The sequence below is a fragment of the Heptranchias perlo genome, chromosome 9 (genome assembly GCF_035084215.1).
Source record: "Heptranchias perlo isolate sHepPer1 chromosome 9, sHepPer1.hap1, whole genome shotgun sequence".
In the NCBI taxonomy this organism is placed as follows: Eukaryota; Metazoa; Chordata; class Chondrichthyes; order Hexanchiformes; family Hexanchidae; genus Heptranchias; species Heptranchias perlo.
Genome location: NC_090333.1, coordinates 15,306,247 through 15,325,338, shown reverse-complemented (window position 1 = coordinate 15,325,338; position 19,092 = coordinate 15,306,247). Strand labels below are relative to the sequence as shown.

Genomic DNA, 19,092 nt, shown 5'->3' with positions numbered 1-19,092 from the left:
CGCAACTTCTACGATGGCAGCTGAGTACCACAAGGAAAGTGCCTGGGTCTTAGACAGGTCTCCCAGGGTTGCCTGTCATTTTTGGTTATAAGTTTCAACAATTCCTGTATAGACCACAAGATGGCAGCACATTCCCTCTCAATCAACGAGCATCATTGTACACAGTCATACAAGTTGCTCAAACTACTCAACCTGCAAACTTGAAAATTAGGGAGACCTTATTTAACTATGAGTGGTGCTGTGAATATTCAAATAACTTAATATCTTCATTTTTGTACTATTATTTACATGCATCTAATGAGCTTAATAGATAACATAAAAGGGAATCCAAAAGTCTTCTATAGGCGTATAAACAGTAAACGGGTAATAAGAGGAGGGGTGGGGCTGATCAGGGACCAAAAAGGAGATCCACTCATTGAGGCAGTGGGCATGGCTGAGGTACTAAATGAGCACTTTGCATCTGTCTTTACCAAGGAAGAAGATGCCGCCAGAGTCACAGTAAAAGAGGAGGTAGTTGAGATACTGGATGGGCTAAAAATTGATAAAGAGGTACTGGAAAGGCTGGCTGTACTTAAAGTTGGTAAGTCACCTGGTCCGGATGGGCTGCATCCTAGTTTGCTGAGGGAAGTAAGGGTGGAAATTGCAATGGTGCTGGCCATAATCTTCCAATCCTCCTTAGATATGGGGGTGGTGCCAGAGGACTGGAGAATTGCAAATATTACACCCTTGTTTAAAAAACAGTGTAAGGGTAAATTTGGTAACTACAGGCCAGTCAGTTTAACCTCGGTGGTGAGGAAGCTTTTAGAAAGGATAATCCGGGACAAAATTAATAGTCACTTGGACAAGTGTGGATTAATAAAGGAAAGCCAGCACGGATTTGTTAAAGGCAAATCGTGTTTAACTAACTTGATTGAGTTTTTTGATGAGGTAACAGAAAAAGTTGATGAGGGCAATGTGGTTGATGTTGTGTATATGAACTTTCAAAAGGCGTTTGATAAAAGTGCCATATAATAGGCTTGTCAGCAATATTGAAGCCCATGGAATAAAAAGGGCAATGGCAGCATGGATATGAAATTGGCTAAGTGACAGGAAACAGAGAGTAGGAACATAGGAACAAGAGTTGGCCATTCAGCCCCTCATGCCTGCTCCGCCATTTGATAAGATCATGGCTGATCTGTGATCTAACTCCATATACCCGCCTTTGGCCCATATCCCTTAATACCTTTGATTGCCAAAAAGCTATCTATCTCAGATTTAAATTTAGCAATTGAGCTAGTAGAGTAGTGGTGAACGGTTGTTTTTTCGGACTGGAAGAAGGTGTGCAGTGGTGTTCCCCAGGGGTCAGCACTGGGACCACTGCTTTTTTTAATATATATATATTGACTTGGACTTGGGTGTACAGGGCACAATTTCAAAATTTGCAGATGACACAAAACTTGAAAGTGTAGTAAACAGTGAGGAGGATAGTGAAAGACTGCAAGAGAACATAGACAGGCTGGTGGAATGGGTGGTGAAATTCAACCCAGAGAAGTGCAAAGTGATACATTTTGGCAGGAAGAATGAGGAGAGGCAATATAAACTCAACGGTACAATTCTAAAGGGGGTGCACATGGGATCCTGGACTTTATAAATAGAGGCATAGAGTACAAAAGTATGGAAGTTATGTTGAATCTTTATAAAACACTGGTTCGGCCACAACTGTAGTATTGTGTCCAATTCTGGGCACCGCACTTTAGGAAAGATGTGAAGGCCTTAGAGAGGGTGCAGAAAAGATTTACTAGAATGGTTCCAAAGATGAGGGACATCAGTTACATGGTTAGATTGGAGAAGCTGGGGTTGTTCTCCTTAGAGCAGAGAAGGTTGAGAGGAGATTTGATAGAGGTGTTCAAAACCATGAGAGGATTAGATAAAGTAAATAAAGAAAAATTCTTCCCAATGGCAGAAGGATCGTGAACCAGCGGACACATATTTAAGGTGACTGGCAAAAGAACCAAAGGCGACATGAGGAAAAACTTTCTTATGCAGTGAGTATTTATAATCTGGAATGCATTGCCTGAAAGATTAGTGGAAGCAGTTTCAATTGTGGCTTTCAAAAAGGAATTGGATAAATATTTGAAGGGAAAAATTTTGCAGGGCTACGGGGAAAAGAGGGGGGAATTGGACTAATTGGATTGTTCTTACAATGAGCCGGCGTGGGCTCGATGGGCGGAATGGCCTCCTTCTGTGCCGTAACCATTCTATGATAATGGATTGTTATAGTTTCTACAAATCTAAATATAATTTTAGGAAGTTTTGAACTGGATATGTGCTTACTATTTTTCACACATCTCAATCAGAGACTATTACCTTATTGCATTTTGATGGTACATAGTTTTAAACTTAAGCTGAGCTGCAGACACTACATCGCAACACATATAGTTCTTGTTCTGAGTTACTCCATAGTTGAAAACTCCACTCCAAGCGAAAGCTTGACGTGCAAGTAAACAAAGTCCGCCAGTGTAACGCTGTCTGTTTATCACCCTACTCCAGTGCTTGAACTCTTGAGTACTTGCTGGCTTTAATTAGTCAGCAATTCACAGAGAAGTGGCCTGTCACGTGAATAAGTACAAACCCCTCACCAGTATCTTCTCGGCCATGCAGGCGCTGTCAGGTGCCTTAAATCAAGGCATAGCTTTGTAGCCAAATGATACACCACCTCAAGCATCATATCAATGCATGGCATGCAGAGTTGGTCAGTTGCAGCCTTTGTTGCATGGCTCAGTCAGTAGCACATTTGTCTCTGAGTCAGAAGGTTGTGGGTTCAAGTCCTACTCCAGAAACTTGAGCACAAAATTCTGGACTGACACGAGTGCAGTAGTGAGGGAGTGCTGCATTGTCGGAGGTGCTGTCTTTCGGATGAGATGTTAAACTGAGGCCCTGTCTGCCCTCTCAGTTGGATGTAAAAGATCCCATGGCACTATTTTGAAGAAGAGCAGGGGAGATCTCCCTGGTCAATACTTATCCCTCAACCAATATCACTAAAAACTGATTATCTGGTCATTTATCCCATTGCTGTTTATGGGACCTTACTGTGCACAAATTGGCTGCCGCATTTCCTACATTACAACAGTGACTACACTTCAAAAAGTAATTCATTGGCTGTAAAGCGCTTTGGGATGTCCTGAGGTCATGAAAGGCGCCATATAAATGCAAGTCTTTGTTTTCTTTTAACGATAAGCTCTTTATGAAACTGGAATACTTATGTAGCCATATCAACTTCTCGGTTATACAGTAAATTGCCTGTACCTTTGCATGTGGCTGACTTATTTGTGCAATCCTAATCCTCTTAATCTCTTTTTGAGTTGATTCTTTCAGGCTATAAAATGAACGGGGAAAAGTCAGAGGCACTCAGTCATTGTGATATCATCTTCGCTCAACAGAAATAAATCATACAAATGGTTTTAATAAGGGATTAAAATTATAATTGTCTTCAGACACTGTGAATGAGTAACAGTAAATCTTTTTACTGCAGTGTTGAATAACACTGATCCCATCTTTAGAGTGAAGAATGGACACTATCAAGATGAAGATTATTCCCTTCAAAGATTATAACCACGTTTTGCTTAGGGAAAGGTTTTCTTTTAAAAAATCATCATCACTTATCCGAATGACCAATACCCCATGCTAAACTCTCTTACTGGCAGCTGTAGCTTTGGAGGACTTGATTCCTCCCCTCTCCTATCCACCCAACTCTTTTCACATTGGAGACTATTTCAGTCCATGTTACCAGCTGTGGTGTCCCCAGGAGTTTGGAAAGGACCCGGCTAACAGTAAATTTATACATCTCTTATATTAGTGGACTTTCTGTAAGAGAATCGGGGAGGGGCCCTCCCCCAACTATGGGTCTAACAGCACGGTGCCTTCTAGACAAATGGAATTACTCCTTTTGTCGGCAAGGTGAATCGACAATTTTAGGTACTTACAAAGCAATGTCACCTTTCTTCTCTGCATGTTAAATCACTTTTTACTCTTTCCCATGTGTCAGTTAATCATAAGGCTCACCGAGCAGGTCACAAAGTCACCCCACTTACGGGCAGTACTACAAGTCCCTTCCTAGATTCTACACTTCCATTAGAATTTGAGGAAATACTGTCAAAGAGCAGGATTGGTCATTCACTGGGATGTCACATAGAAAATTCCTATTTCAAGTTAAATGTCAACGTCCTATCAAACTTTTAAATATTTTCAATAAGACTGTATTTCAGGAGACCCCAGGTAAGGATTTACCATGTCCAAAGTTCACAATTTTAAAGAACCTTCTTAGAAGTTGATAACCAGGAATGTTGGTATGAATATTTAGAAGCAGTTGAATGGTGACCTCTGTTGTGCTACTGATTTTCACCATCTACAAGGCTCACGTCAAGAGTATGATGGAATATTTCTTCGACAGCACCTCCCAAACCCACGACCTCTACCACCTAGAAGGACAAGGGCAGCAGGCACATGGGAACAACACCACCTGCACGTTCCCCTCCAAGTCACACACCATCCCGACTTGGAAATATATCGCCGTTCCTTCATCGTCGCTGGGTCAAAATCCTGGAACTCCCTACCTAACAGCACTGTGGGAGAACCTTCACCACACGGACTGCAGCGGTTCAAGAAGGCGGCTCACCACCACCTTCTCAAGGGCAATTAAGGATGGGGAATAAATGCCGGCCTCGCCAGCGACGCCCACATCCCACGAACGAATAAAAAAAAACTTACTCCCCTGGATGGGTGCAGCTGCTCGAGAAGCCCAAGACCATGCAGGTCAGAGCAGTCTGCTTGATCAACACCTCTGCCACTGGATTCAATATTCACACCCTCCACCACTGTCACACTGTGGCTGCAGTATATAGTATCTTCAAGATGCATTGCAACAACTCGTCAAGCTTACTTCGACAAGCCTGCAACCTACACCACTGCGAAGGACTAGAGCAGCAAGACTATGGGAGCACCACCACCTCCAGCTCCCTCTCCAAGTCCCACACCATCTAGATTTGGACATATATCGCTGTTTTTTCATGATTGCTGTGCCCGACGTCCTGGAGTTCCTTACCTAACAGCACTGTGGGAGCACCATCAGCACAAGGACCGAAGAGGTTCAAGGAGAAGGCTCACCCACCACTTTCTCAGGGCAACTACGGTTGGGCAATAAATACGGCCTTGCCAGAGTTTTCCACATCCCAAAAACAAGTTTTAAAAAAAATCAAAATGGTGGAATTTAATATAGTGAAAAATAGGATTTCAGTTCAATCAGGAGTACTGACGTGATGCTAGTATATAATTCTCTGCAATTGGTTGGGAGGGGAAGGAGTTTCAGTTGCTGAAACAGTCCCTATTCTTTCAGAATCCTTTTAATTCCATGTTAGAAATTCTTGAAGATCTCTTGACGGTCTGCGGGCCTCTCCAAACATGCCTTTAGTTTCGCTTTTAGCCAGAAAAGTTTTCTTAATAAAGAGGCAGAAGTCAGACAACTCTTTTGAAGGCTAATAAAATAAACAGAGAAATGAGGGTGGAATTTTCTATTGGTGAAGTTCATGTACAAACATTTGCCGCACTCATATTACATTTCTGTGTATGCTAGAATTAACATCTGCATTTAAATAACGGCCGCAGGAATGTAGTATGAGTTCATTAATCGGTCATACATGGAATTCACTGATTGGAATTTTTACTCTATATTGTCGTCTAAAATGCATACGTGCAGTTTGGAGCCTACTGCAATTTGGAGGCCAACTTGACATCTGTCTGAAATGACAAAAATTCGATATATCCTAGGCCTGCATTTTTCCGAGCCTGTTGGAAACATGGTGGGGTGGGACTTCCACCCATCCACACAATCTTGATGCCAGCCAACAGCATTTCCCCGGGGTGGGGCCCTAATTTTACACGTGGGGCAGGCTCAAAGCAGGAACCCTGCTCCGGAGCTGGGTTTAGCTGCAGCTTATAGGCCCAGCAACTCGGAAATTATGTCTGAAAAGAACAGAGAGAGTGAGAGCACAAGATAATGATTAAAATAAGAAGGAACAATACCAGGGGGGGGGTATCTGCAGTGGCCAAAATCCCCAGCAGCTTTCCTGGAGGTAATGTTGGCCGAGACAAGGCCAAGGAGAGACAGGCTCTTTGGCATCCAAGTCTGGAAGCCTCAGGAAACAGTGCTGCAGGCAATATGGAGGGAGGTGGCTCAGGCAGTCAGTGGCATCTCAGCCACTCCACGAATAGCAATACAGTGCTGGAAACGTTTTAATGAGGTTGGCTAAGGCAGATGAAGACACATGTCCCGTGTAGATCCTGAAATAATGCTGGAAGCTGGATTCATCTCCATGTCATCCCTGTCCACACAGTGGAAATGAAGAGATGAATGAGACAGTTGACATGCGCAAGCTACCTCACGAACACCCTCCCCCACAGCCATACACCCCTCTGCCGCCATTCCATGGCTCCTTGTTCCACGTTCTGAGACTAAGGGTGGGAGTGAGAAGATTACTGCAAAGCCTTGCACCTGAAAGCATGATCACAATGAAATGTCTGCAGACATTCAATTTTGAATTCATCACTGGCTTTTCTAAATCTTTAATTTCTTTGCAAAAAGGAAAAGGTCACCCACAATCAGTAGCAAAGAAGTGCCACAGGTGGAGGATCGGCGACCCAACAGGCCCTTAGGTAGGCATGAGCAGGAAGTTCGACAACACTCGGGCAGACACAACGCAGAGGCAGTGGGAGATGGAGAAATTGGAGAAGAGCTGTCAGGTTCAGGCTGGTAATGGGATGGGTCGCCTGCAGTACTGAGAGTCACAGTTGCTGGACATTTAGAAAAAGAAAGATGTGATGAGCAGCCTTAATAGCTCCAGAACATTCATTCCAGCACTTGATTCACTGACTCCATCTTGGCACCTTCAAGTGCTATCCCAGACATTCCCGCTTGGGAGGATATGAATAGGAACATTAGAATAGTTATATGATAAAAGACCAAGGTCCATCTAGTTCACCTACCACCATCCTGGTAGCCGCATGATACAATAATAATGGAGTTGTTGACTAATCGTAGCAATCAATCGCTATCATTTAGTCTACAACAGACCCAGACATTAGGCAAGAAAACCCCCCAGTTGTGTAAAGCTTTGGAAAACATAGGTCCAAAGTCACCTGCTCCTCCCAAGCATTCTACACTTACCACAAACCATGTCTCAAATTACTCATATACTGTATCCCAAAATGTTACATTCTGAAGGAAATCTGTCGAATTTGCATTTGACCGAATCAACACTATCTGTTTCCACCGTCTCCTTATGGCCTGTTCCATGGATTTATCACTCGCTCACTGAAATAATATTTCCGCAGATTAGTTTTAAATTTACTCCCTTCAAGCGCAGACTGTGTCCTCTGGTTCTACTGTTCAGGACAAGGTGGAACAGCTCGTCATGGTATACAATTCTAAAAACGGCAATCGTATCAACTCTCAATCTTCTCTTATCCAGTGAGAGCGTGCCCAATTTACTTAATTGCTCGTCGTAATCTAACCCTTTCATCTCCTCAATCATTCTGGTTGCCCCCGTCTGCATTCTTCCAATAGCTGCAAAATCCTTTTTGTACTGCGGCGACCAAAACTGTGGTAAGTGCTTGGGTGGAGAAAGATGACTTTGGATCTGTGGATCCCGAAGCTCTCCACCACTGGGGTTTTTTCTCATGGCACTTCGCTGCAAGTGTTTAAAAGTGAGACGGTCCAATTCCTGCGATTAAAGGCATCTCGTGCTACAGGAGGTAGGTGGGTTATTGTGTGTTGGGGGGGGGGGGGGACTAGTGATATCAGTCTCCCTGGTCTCCTGAAGTTTGCTTCATCACTTTCAGGGGTCAGAAAGGAATTTCCAAGAGTTTTTACCTAAATTGGCCCGAGGCATTCATCTCCATTTTGTTTTTTTTGCTTCTCCTAGGAGACTGCGTGACTTGCCGGGGGGGGGGGGGGGGGGGAGGAGGGTGTGGTGGTGGGGGTTTATAGTGCATGTAGGTCGCACCATTTCGGGATGGGACAGCCTTGGTGGACACGGTGGTCTTTTCCTGTACTTTCTGATATCTTTGTATGTGTGACATGGAACATTAACAGAGTGATCCATGAGGAAAGCCCCAGAGCAGATAATTTAATCTCGAAGCTGGTTGGATGTATAGGAGTATGCAGGACCAGGAAACGACATTTCGGTCCATCTGCCAGCCCCAGAGTTCAGAATCAGAACACCCGGTTCACTGCTGATATCTCCTCATTGATTTTCTCATCAAACGCCTACCTTCTTAAAATTACCGATATTATCAGCTTCGATCCCCTTCCTGGGCACTGCATTCCAAACATTCAGCACCCTCTGTACGGAATACGTTATTGTGAATGTACCATATGTGGGCATTTTTAAAAGCTACGACTCCTTCTGTTGATTAATCATACAAGGAGCGCTGCTGTGACACACAGACACTGATTTCCTAAGAGCACCCTAACAATTCAGTTCAAAAGTTCACTTATGGTCCATAATCTAAACCCAGCATAGCAACTGACCAGCATCACCACATTTCCCGGCATCCCCTTTTCAAGCTCCTCATATAGATGAAAATGTATTTTCTTGTGAATCACGGTACGGAGTCAGCACACGGCATTCTCAGTCGTTGTGTGAATTGGCCCAGTCACAAACGTCAACCAAACGAGTAGGAGTTCTTCCTCTTTACTGGCAACCAGCTGCATTCTCGCATGGGCCATAATGAGTCTTGGACTGCTCGTATCACATCTTTGTTTGTTTGAAAGCAGGTTCAGAGCATTCTAAATTAACATGAGGCTCACCCACAGCTTTCACTGCTCTAAAAAAAATACGATAAAAGTCCAGTAGAGCTTCAGCGCCTGTTCATTCCCTTCTTTGGATGCACATCCCATTGCTACTATAAATCGCTCAGTCCACACGTATTAAGGAAATGTCGTACTTTCTGGGAGGTGTACAGTGACATTACATGGACTGGACGTGCGTGTTTATGCTTCCCTTATTGGGCAACGTTCGTTTTTATCAAACGTTGCTCAAAGAATCAGATCACTAACAATAGGTTCATTAAGCTAGAAAGCATTTTGAAGAACATTAACTTTCAATCGATTTGCTAGGTATCCCTTAAGCTATAATTGAGCTCACACCTTACACAGCTTTTAGGGATTTGAGGCTTCAGTATTTCATTTGACAAATTAGTCAAAACTTCCTCACAGGCCAATCTCCACTATAAACAAAGATATTACTTGAACAGTCTCTAGATATATGTGACCCAAGCATGATTAAAGCTGATTGCCAAGAAAGGGTAAGATTTCCTTTCCATGGTTGATATTTGTAGCTAGGCCAATTCACGTAGCTACTGAGTTTGATGTGTATTGTGTCCGACTAGCATTTTATAAGAAAACGAACATTTTTCGTCTATTCGAAGGAGTTTGCAAGGTATGTTCGGAAGTGCTATCTTTGATACTGCCCTACAGAAAACTCCAGCAAGTTTTTCTGTGTCTGTCCGGTGCCTGATAATTGTGTTAAGGTCTGGCTGGGGCCTCAATATCCCACTAACGATTGGTTACCAAGTTCCATTCTATGAGACAGAAAATAGATATAAGAAACTAGAGATGCTGAAAGTGAAGCGGTTTTGATAGCCATAAAACAAATGGTTTTTATTATGTGTGCCCTTTTGGTCCTCAACTTGAAATCCTGTTTATACACTTTTTAAGTGTCACAGTTGTTTGGGTCTTACCAGATATTCTTTTGAGCAGCATCATCATTAATGCCATTAGCCGACCTTTGGTCTCCTACGATTTGGAGTGCACTTTTTACTGCCCAATATCTACTTCAATGATAGCATGACCCATGGATCCTAATAGAGAACCCCAGACTGAAAAGCACTCTAGCAAGATAAAGCTATGATTGTAAACTGGCTTATTTTGCATAAAATACGTGAATGAATATAATACAGTTTTCATAGTGTTAAAATCCCACTGCTCCTCATTCTGTGAATATAACAAAGATGCTGGGCATAAGCCCACTTTCAAGCTAGCTATTCCCAAAGTAACTGGGCCTGTTTTTTTTTCTGTTACAGACTGCATATTTTCATTCTCCCAGTCTGTGTGTGAAAGAGAGAGGGAGGGAAAAAAAATACACTAGCCCCTTAAGAATGATAGGGTGGGAGAGGGGTTGGACCACCAAGACATCAATCAAAGTTACCCCTGTGATTGAAATGTCTCCTCTTTGATATGGGAGCTCAAGGCATTCAAATGTCTGCTTGAGTTAAGCTTCCCACTAGGTGCATTAAATGAAAACCATCCTGGCTGGTGGCCTAGGGTTTTTGTTAGCCGTTTAACCAACTGACTCCTGGGGTTTTCCCATTGTCTTAAAGCCACAAAAACTTGCATAAATAAACAGTTTCATAGCCAAACTACCTCTCCTTGGGTAGATAATTAACATTTCATATTACCAAGACCTACAACCAAGTGTTACGTTGGTAATTATTGAGTGAAAAAATGCTGCATTATACATTATAAGAAATATTATAAACTAACAAGATTCTTTTCAGGCAATATAGAGAAATTCAACACTTTGAGCGCTATTCGAGTGGGCGTACACAGCAGCCACCCGCAGGAGTCAGCGTTAGGCCTGATCCAATTTTGCTCCTTGGGTCATAAGAACATAAGAACATAAGAAATTGGAGCAGGAGTAGGCCAATCGGCCCCTCGAGCCTGCTCCGCCATTCAATAAGATCATGGCTGATCTGATCCCAACCACAAATCTAAAGAACACAAGAAGTCGGAGCAGGACCCGGCCACATAGCCCCTGGGCCCTCTCCGCCACCCACAGGGCATTGACCGATCCGAACTCAGCTTCATGTCCAATTTCCTGCCCGCTCCCCATAACCCCTAATTCCCTTTACTTCTAGGAAACTGTCTATTTCTGTTTTAAATTTATCTAATGATGTAGCTTCCACAGCTTCCTGGGGCAGCAAATTCCACAGACCTACCACCCTCTGAGTGAAGAAGTTTCTCCTCATCTCAGTTTTGAAAGAGCAGCCCCTTATTCTAAGATTATGCCCCCTAGTTCTAGTTTCACCCATCTTTGGGAACATCCTTACTGCATCCACCCGATCAAGACCCTTCACAATCTTATATGTTTCAATAAGATCGCCTCTCATTCTTCTGAACTCCAATGAGTAGAGTCCCAATCTACTCAACCTCTCCTCATATGTCCGCCCCCTCATCCCCGGGATTAACCGAGTGAACCTTCTTTGTACTGCCTCGAGAGCAAGTATGTCTTTTCTTAAGTATGGAGACCAAAACTGTATGCAGTATTCCAGGTGCGGTCTCACCAATACCTTATATAACTGCAGCAATACCTCCTTGTTTTTATATTCTATCCCCCTAGCAATAAAAGCCAACATTCCGTTGGCTTTCTTGATCACCTGCTGCACCTGCATACCAACTTTTTGATTTTCTTGCACTAGGACCCCCAGATCCCTTTGTACTGCAGTACTTTCCAGTCTCTCGCCATTAAGAAAATAACTTGCTCTCTGATTTTTCCTGCCAAAGTGCATAACCTCACATTTTCCAATATTATATTGCATCTGCCAAATCTCCGCCCACTCACCCAGCCTGTCTATATCCCCTTGCAGGTTTTTTATGTCCTCCTCACTCTCTACTTTCCCTCCCATCTTTGTATCATCTGCAAATTTTGATATGTTGCACTCGGTCCCCTCCTCCAAATCGTTAATATAGATTGTAAAGAGTTGGGGACCCAGCACCGACCCCTGTGGAACACCACTGGTTACTGGTTGCCAGTCCGAAAATGAACCATTTATCCCAACTCTCTGCTTCCTGTTCGATAACCAATCCTCCACCCATGCCAGAATATTACCCCCAATCCCGTGATTTTTTATCTTAAGTAATAATCTTTTATGTGGCACCTTGTCGAATGCCTTCTGGAAGTCTAAATACACTATGTCCACTGGTTCCCCTTTATCCACCCTATACGTTATATCCTCGAAGAACTCAAGCAAATTTGTCAGACATGACTTCCCCTTCATAAAGCCATGCTGACTTTGTCCTATTAAATTATGCTTATCTAAATGTTCCGTTACTGTCTCCTTAATAATAGACTCCAAAATTTTACCCACCACAGATGTTAAGCTAACTGGCCTATAATTTCCAGCCTTCTGCCTACTACCCTTTTTAAATAACGGTGTTACATTAGCAGTTTTCCAATCTGCCGGGACCTCTCCTGAGTCCAGGGAATTTTGGAAAACTATCACCAAAGCATCCACAATCCCTACTGCCACTTCCCTCAAGACCCTAGGATGGAAGCCATCAGGTCCAGGGGATTTATCCGCCTCGAGTCCCATTATTTTACTGAGTACCATCTCCTGAGTGATTTTAATCGTATTTAGCTCCTCCCCCCCGAGAGTCCCCTGTTTGTCCAGTGTTGGGATATTCTTAGTGTCCTCTACTGTAAAGACTGAAACAAAATATTTGTTCAGCATTTTTGCCATCTCCATGTTTCCCACCATTAATTTCCCGGTCTCATCCTCTAAGGGACCTATGTTTGCCTTAGCCACCCTTTTTCTTTTTATATAACTATAGAAACTCTTGCTATCTGTTTTTATATTTTTTGCTAATTTCTTTTCATAATCTAACTTCCCTTTCTTAATCAATCCTTTAGTTACTTTTTGCTGTCTTTTGAAGAATTCCCAATCTTCTATCCTCCCACTAAGTTTGGCTACCTTATATGTCCTTGTTTTTAGTCGGATACTATCCTTGATTTCTTTACTTAGCCACGGATGGCTGTCATTTCTTTTACACCCTTTTTTCCTCAGTGGAATATATTTATTTTGAAAGTTGTAAAATAACTCCCTAAATGAACACCACTGCTCATGTACCGTCTTACCCTTTAATCTATTTTCCCAGTCCACTTTAATCAATTCCGCTCTCATACCATCATAGTCTCCTTTATTCAAGCTCAGTACGCTTGTTTGAGAATCAACCTTCTCACCCTCTAATTGGATATGGAATTCAACCATGTTGTGGTCGCTCGTTCCAAGGGGATCCTTAACTAGGACATTATTAATTAATCCTGACTCATTACACAGGACCAGGTCCAAGGTTGCCTGCCCCCTTGTAGGATCAGTTACATACTGCTCAAGAAATCCATCCCTGATGCACTCAATGAACTCGTCCTCAAGGCTGCTCTGCCCAATTTGATTTGTCCAGTTAATATGATAATTAAAATCCCCCATAATTATGGCTGTTCCCTTATTACATGCCCCGACTATCTCCTGATTAATACTTCTTCCAGCAGAGTTGCAACTATTAGGAGGCCTATATACTACGCCCACTAATGTTTTTTTTCCCTTATTATTCCTTATCTCCACCCAAACTGTTTCATTATCTTGATGCTTTGTCCCAATATCATTTCTCTGTATTACAGTGATTCCTTCCTTTATTAACATAGCCACCCCACCTCCCCTTCCTTCCTGCCTGTCCTTCCTGATTGTTAAATACCCTGGCATATTTAATTCCCAGTCGTTGTCACCCTGCAGCCATGTTTCTGTAATGGCCACAAGATCATACCCATACGTAGTTATTTGTGCCGTTAACTCGTCCATTTTATTACGAATGCTACGTGCATTCAGATAAAGAACTTTCAAATCTGTTTTGTGACGCTTAGTTCCTGCTTTTTCCTTTTTTAACACTTTACCTATTATTCCATACCTTCTGTCCCTTCCTGTTATGCTTTCCTCTCTCTCCCTGCTCAGGTTCCCAACCCCCTGCCACTTTAGTTTAAACCCTCCCCAACAGCACTAGCAAACACTCCTCCTAGGACAGCGGTCCCGGCCCTGCCCAGGTGCAGACCGTCCGGTTTGTACTGGTCCCACCTCCCCCAGAACCGTTTCCAGTGTCCCAGGAATTTGAATCCCTCCCCCTTGCACCATTCCTCTAGCCACGTATTCATTTGAAATATCCTCCTATTTCTACTCTGACTAGCACGTGGCACTGGCAGCAATCCTGAGATTACTACCTTTGAGGTCCTATTTTTTAATTTACCTCCTAACTCCCTATATTCTGCTTTTAGGACCTCATCCCCTTTTTTACCTATATCGTTGGTGCCTATGTGCACCACGACAGCTGGCTGTTCGCCCTCCCCCTCCAAAATGTTCTGTAGCCGCTCCGAGACATCCTTGATCCTTGCACCAGGGAGGCAACACACCATCCTGGAGTCTCGGTTGCGGCCGCAGAAACGCCTGTCTATTCCCCTTACAATTGAGTCCCCTATCACTATAGCTCTGCCACTCTTATTCCTCCCAGCCTGTGCAGCAGAGCTACCCGTGGTGCCAGGAAGTTGGCTGCTGCTGCCTTCCCCTGATAAGTCATCCCCCCCAACAGCATCCAAAGTGGCATATCTGTTTGAGAGGGGGATGGCCACAGGGGACCCCTGCACTACCTGCCTGCATCTCTTACTCTTCCTGGTGGTCACCCATTCACTTCCTGCCTGTATACCCTTTACCTGCGGTGTGACCAACTCGCTAAACGTGCTATCCACGAGTTTCTCTGCATCGATATAAGGTGATCGGCGAGCTACCAGCAGGAAATGCGCTCCCCCAGTAGGCACCTTGCTGATGCACGGGCTGGAAATCAGGCAGGGCGGCCGAATGTGAAGGGGCCGCAGTAGCACCTTAAAGGGAAGTGTTGGGAATTGAATCAAGTAGCACTTGAAAGCAGCAGACATCTAGTGTGCAGAACCTCCAGCAGCAAATACGCTAAATTTAGAAGCCTATAAAGCTCAATATACACAAGCGACTGCCAGAAAAATGACACCAGAACCTCCATCCAGCTTTCTCTCACTGCAGGTGAGGATCCTTTTAATTTTCGCTGGAAATGGCCACCTCCCGACTTGTGTGGCAATTTGGAGCGTTATTTTGGTCCTGCTACTGCCTCATTTTTAAGTGCAAGTAGGGAGGTGGCAACACAAAAATTGCCTCTGGGATGCGGCAGCAATCAAATAGGTAATTAACTCTAAGCTCTTAACAGACGTACCTGTAACGTGCATCCAAACACACCAATCATCAACATGGCGACGGCTATGTAGTCGGTAAAAACGTCCCACCATGGTTTCAGTACTCTAAATGCAGGTTGATGGTCAGTAAACTGCTTAAACTCCGTGACTGGAATCATAGTTCCTGTCAAAGTAATATATATATTAAAAAAATTAAATATCTGCACAATCATAAAGAATACATATTCATTAATTGTTATGTAGGAGTCTTACAACCACAACCAAACCTCTATTTGGACACTTAACCATTGAGGGAAAAGCTGATTTGAACTGAACAATACAAGAGTGTTAATACCTGTCTCATTAATATTAGGATGGTTGCTATTTTTGTGGTTGGAAAATTCACCTACAGTACGATACTGCTATGTATAGATATGTCTATATCATCACATACATACAATCTGCTGTGTAAAATGTATTCTGGTGTAAGAAGCTTTCCAAACCCCTTCATCTCACGTTTTAAATATGTGGTCAGCAGCTAACATGATTTATTGCCTTCAGGGGTTTAATGATTTGGTACACACAGGGCTAAAGTGAGGGTTAATGCTTTATTGCCTATATTACAACAGTGACTACACTTCAAAAGCACTTTATTGACTGAAGTGATTTCCAATGTCCTGAGGATGTGAAAGGTGCTATATAAATGCAAGTTCTTTCTTTAATCTTGGAAATTTTCCAAGCATTGGTTCATCAAAAATAACCCCACTTTAATTTTATTTTTCTGTGTGTTAGATTAAAATAAACGACTGACATAGCTCATGCATAGGAATACTGCTTTTCATGCTTGTTTTTTGTTACATGGATTAATTAATTGTTAAAAGGCGGTCTTTAATTAAAATTCTATTGCATTAACCTTATCAAGGTCTGATGAAGGTGAGGAATGCTAGTTCTCTGAAGCCTAACCTGCATCAGTGTGACATTTTTTCCATTTCCCACGCCAGCCATCCTGGGACTCTCTGAATGAGTTTACCAATTTAGTGCAATTTGTTTCAGATCAGTGGTTTTTTTGTGCTGTGTGTCCATACCTAATAGGAAATGGATAAAGACTGTGCAAACTCATTTTATGTCGGATTCTTACAGCCAGCAAACTTTAATCATTAGTTTGTATTTGAACCAGGTCCAAGAGATTAAAGGCCCCTGTCTAACCCACTACCCTACACAATTCCCTCTTTTATGCTACCATCTGTAACTTAATGCTTCATCTTTTTGACAGGGGGAACAGGATATTATTTACTATATTTCTTTCCTCTTGTTGCTTTTTAGATTTCTGATTTTCCCATCTCTCTCTGCCTGTTGTTGACTTCCATTCTGCACAGCTACTCGATGGTATAACTTTTTTTTTAAATTGAGAAACCAAGGTGAATGGCCAAGGGCCGTAGAGCAGGAGACTGCCAACCTTGAAAAGAGTAAGACACGAGGTAAATCAGAAGTAGCGACTAGATGGTGCTAATTATGGATTTTGAAAGCCTGAAGAATGTAAGAAGAAGGAAAGGCTAAAAGTAGCAAAGGGATTGTTCTCATTTCAACACAGGAATTTTGTAGGGAGGAGGAAGAGCATTTAAGCTGGCATATTTGCAGCTTAAAAGAAACAAAAATGAAGTTTGATGTGAGCACTTACCATTGTAGTAATGATAAAAGAGAAAGAAGAAAGATTGTGATAAGCTTTTTCTTCTTTCCTATCTAGGGGTATAAGAAAGATATTAGAAGAGCCTCTTCTGATATAAGTACAATAGTTATTTTGAATGACTCAAGCTCAATGGACAGACAACAATTAGTATGCGAAGAAGTGGTGTTTGACAAAAGAGGAAATCAAGCATTTTGGAAGCAGCTTTAACAATGGAAGAAATCTAAGTTCCATTTGAGGTCCAAGGAGATAGTAAGGCAAGGAATGTCAATAGATGAAGAACTGAGGATGGAGCTATCAGTCAGAGCTGGTAGCTGCCAGTTGGACTTGTGACAAACTTGAACAAATTGTGCCTTAGGAGAATTGAAAGACACAAAATTTTCATTGTCCCACTGCAGGTCACGGAGGAGCTTAGGATGTAGTGATTCAGCCAATGCACTGGGAGAAATGGAGTTTGTATGCACTTGAATGCAGGAGATCTGAAGGAAGCTGATGAATTGTAGAGTGGAATCATTAGCAAAAAAGTGGACAGTTGGAGTTGAGTGGAGGACTTCATGGATATGAAGAAGGAACAAGAGTGGGAGAGCAAACCCTAGGAAACTCCTGAATTAAGAATCAGAGGTTTCCATCAAATACAGCACACACAAAGCAATTTCGGAGGAAATTAGATAACTATGAACATTGGTGAGAGACTATTCAATGGTAACTTGTTCAGAAGTGCATGATGCCAGACCCTATCAGAAGTTTACATTTGTCCAAGGCAATAACAGATGATTCATGGACATAGTTAAGAGCAGAGTTCCACAGATGTGTAACATTGGTAACAAGATCATGAATGGAAAGGCCATGACAAAAATCATACTGCCAATCATGGAATAGACCAGAACTTTCAAGGTGATGTATAATTGGAGAGTTAGCAGTTCCTTCCATAGAAAGTACCAGTGTAAGGGCTATAATGTGGTGGTTGGTAAGGTAAGAGGGACTATCGTTCTCAGTGTGAACATAAGCAAATTTCCAAGAAGAGACAGCGGACTGAAAATAACAGAGATTAAAGACAGCTTCGGACAGAGATATGTTCAGTAGCACACTTCTCGAGTACGATGGGAGCATTACTTTCTGGACGAGAGGTCTTATTGGAAGCCAGAGAGCGGAGGATCTGATGCGGGCTGGCAGGGTCAAATCTTGGTGTTGGTCATATTGGCAGAGAAGAGGGGAGCGATGGAAGGAAGTTCTTTACCAATTAGAGTTGGAGGAGAAGAGTGAACCACATTCATGAGCACTAATACATGTCTTGCGTCTCAATGGTGCAATAATCCAGCAGCATGAGGTCCAGCCCCGCTTTTTTAATTCCATTTTTATACCCTCCTCTCCTGAAGAGGGTGTCTCATGCTGCAGTATGCTTCTAAGGGTGTTGATAGTTTCTGGTATCTTGTGAATCATGATCCTTGGCAACGTGTGTCAGCGGGATATTTGACTGTGGAGGCATTACAGCTGAGCCTGATCCTGTCCTCACCCAACATCCTGACACACACACACAGACAGACACACAAACACAATCCAGGCATCACTGAATTATGATCAGGAACAGGGACCCAGGAAGATTTTTTTTCATCATTCTAGTGCTTAAGGACACAGAGTTTAATTGTAAAGCCACTCCCTCCCCCTCCCATCGAGGCTGTGGTTAGCAAACTCAGCACAGATCCGATTGATTCTGGGATGTTCTTCGTCTGCACTGCTCAGTACCATACACTCCACATTTATTCCACTGTTTGCAGCACACAGCCTCTCTCATTGGTTTTCATTCATAAACGTTCTTGATTAAAAGGTCAGGGAATTTCAGTATTTGCATTTTGCAGACATGCAATAAGAGTGCAGTTCTTTCCTTTTATAAGGTCTCGGATATTGTAGCATGCACAACGAAACAGAGTCGCAAGTACGCACGTGGGACCGACATCTATCGATTAGGCACAAATGGTTTCCAATCTGCCAAAAAGAAAATAAATAAAATAAAACTCTATTAAGCATAAAAACCAGAATAAATCTAAATGTAGGGGCCACTATTTGTACAGAATTGGAAATTCTGGCTTATCCTTTTTGAAATTACCCGACAGTTAGATTAAAGCATTTTCCTAATCCAGTGACGTTTTAAATCAGTTTTAAGTTGTGATGTTAACAGATGGAGCCCCATCACTTCACTCTTGCCAAAAGTATCTGACAATGTCTTCATTTTGTGGTGAATATTTAAGGCACTTCCATCGTCTGATGTAATTTAGTACTAATGCTTTTTATAGTTTTTGCAATTTTGGTCTTGTGAATGTCCTTTTTAAAAAAAGGTTGCTTGAACTATTAGTTAAT

General features: G+C 42.6%; 1 protein-coding gene across 1 annotated transcript in view; it reads right to left on the bottom strand.

Annotated features, from left to right (window-relative positions):
* The window catches only part of lrrc8c (leucine rich repeat containing 8 VRAC subunit C), a 47,459-nt gene that overhangs the window by 9,814 nt on the left and 18,553 nt on the right, over positions 1–19,092 (bottom strand). The window contains exons 3-4 of the mRNA XM_067989889.1: positions 18,679–18,720; positions 15,095–15,237 (exon numbers count right to left, since the gene is read on the bottom strand). Of these exons, the coding sequence (XP_067845990.1) occupies positions 15,095–15,237; positions 18,679–18,691 (156 nt within the window). The 5' untranslated portion in view covers positions 18,692–18,720. The remainder of the gene's footprint in view (positions 1–15,094; positions 15,238–18,678; positions 18,721–19,092) is intronic.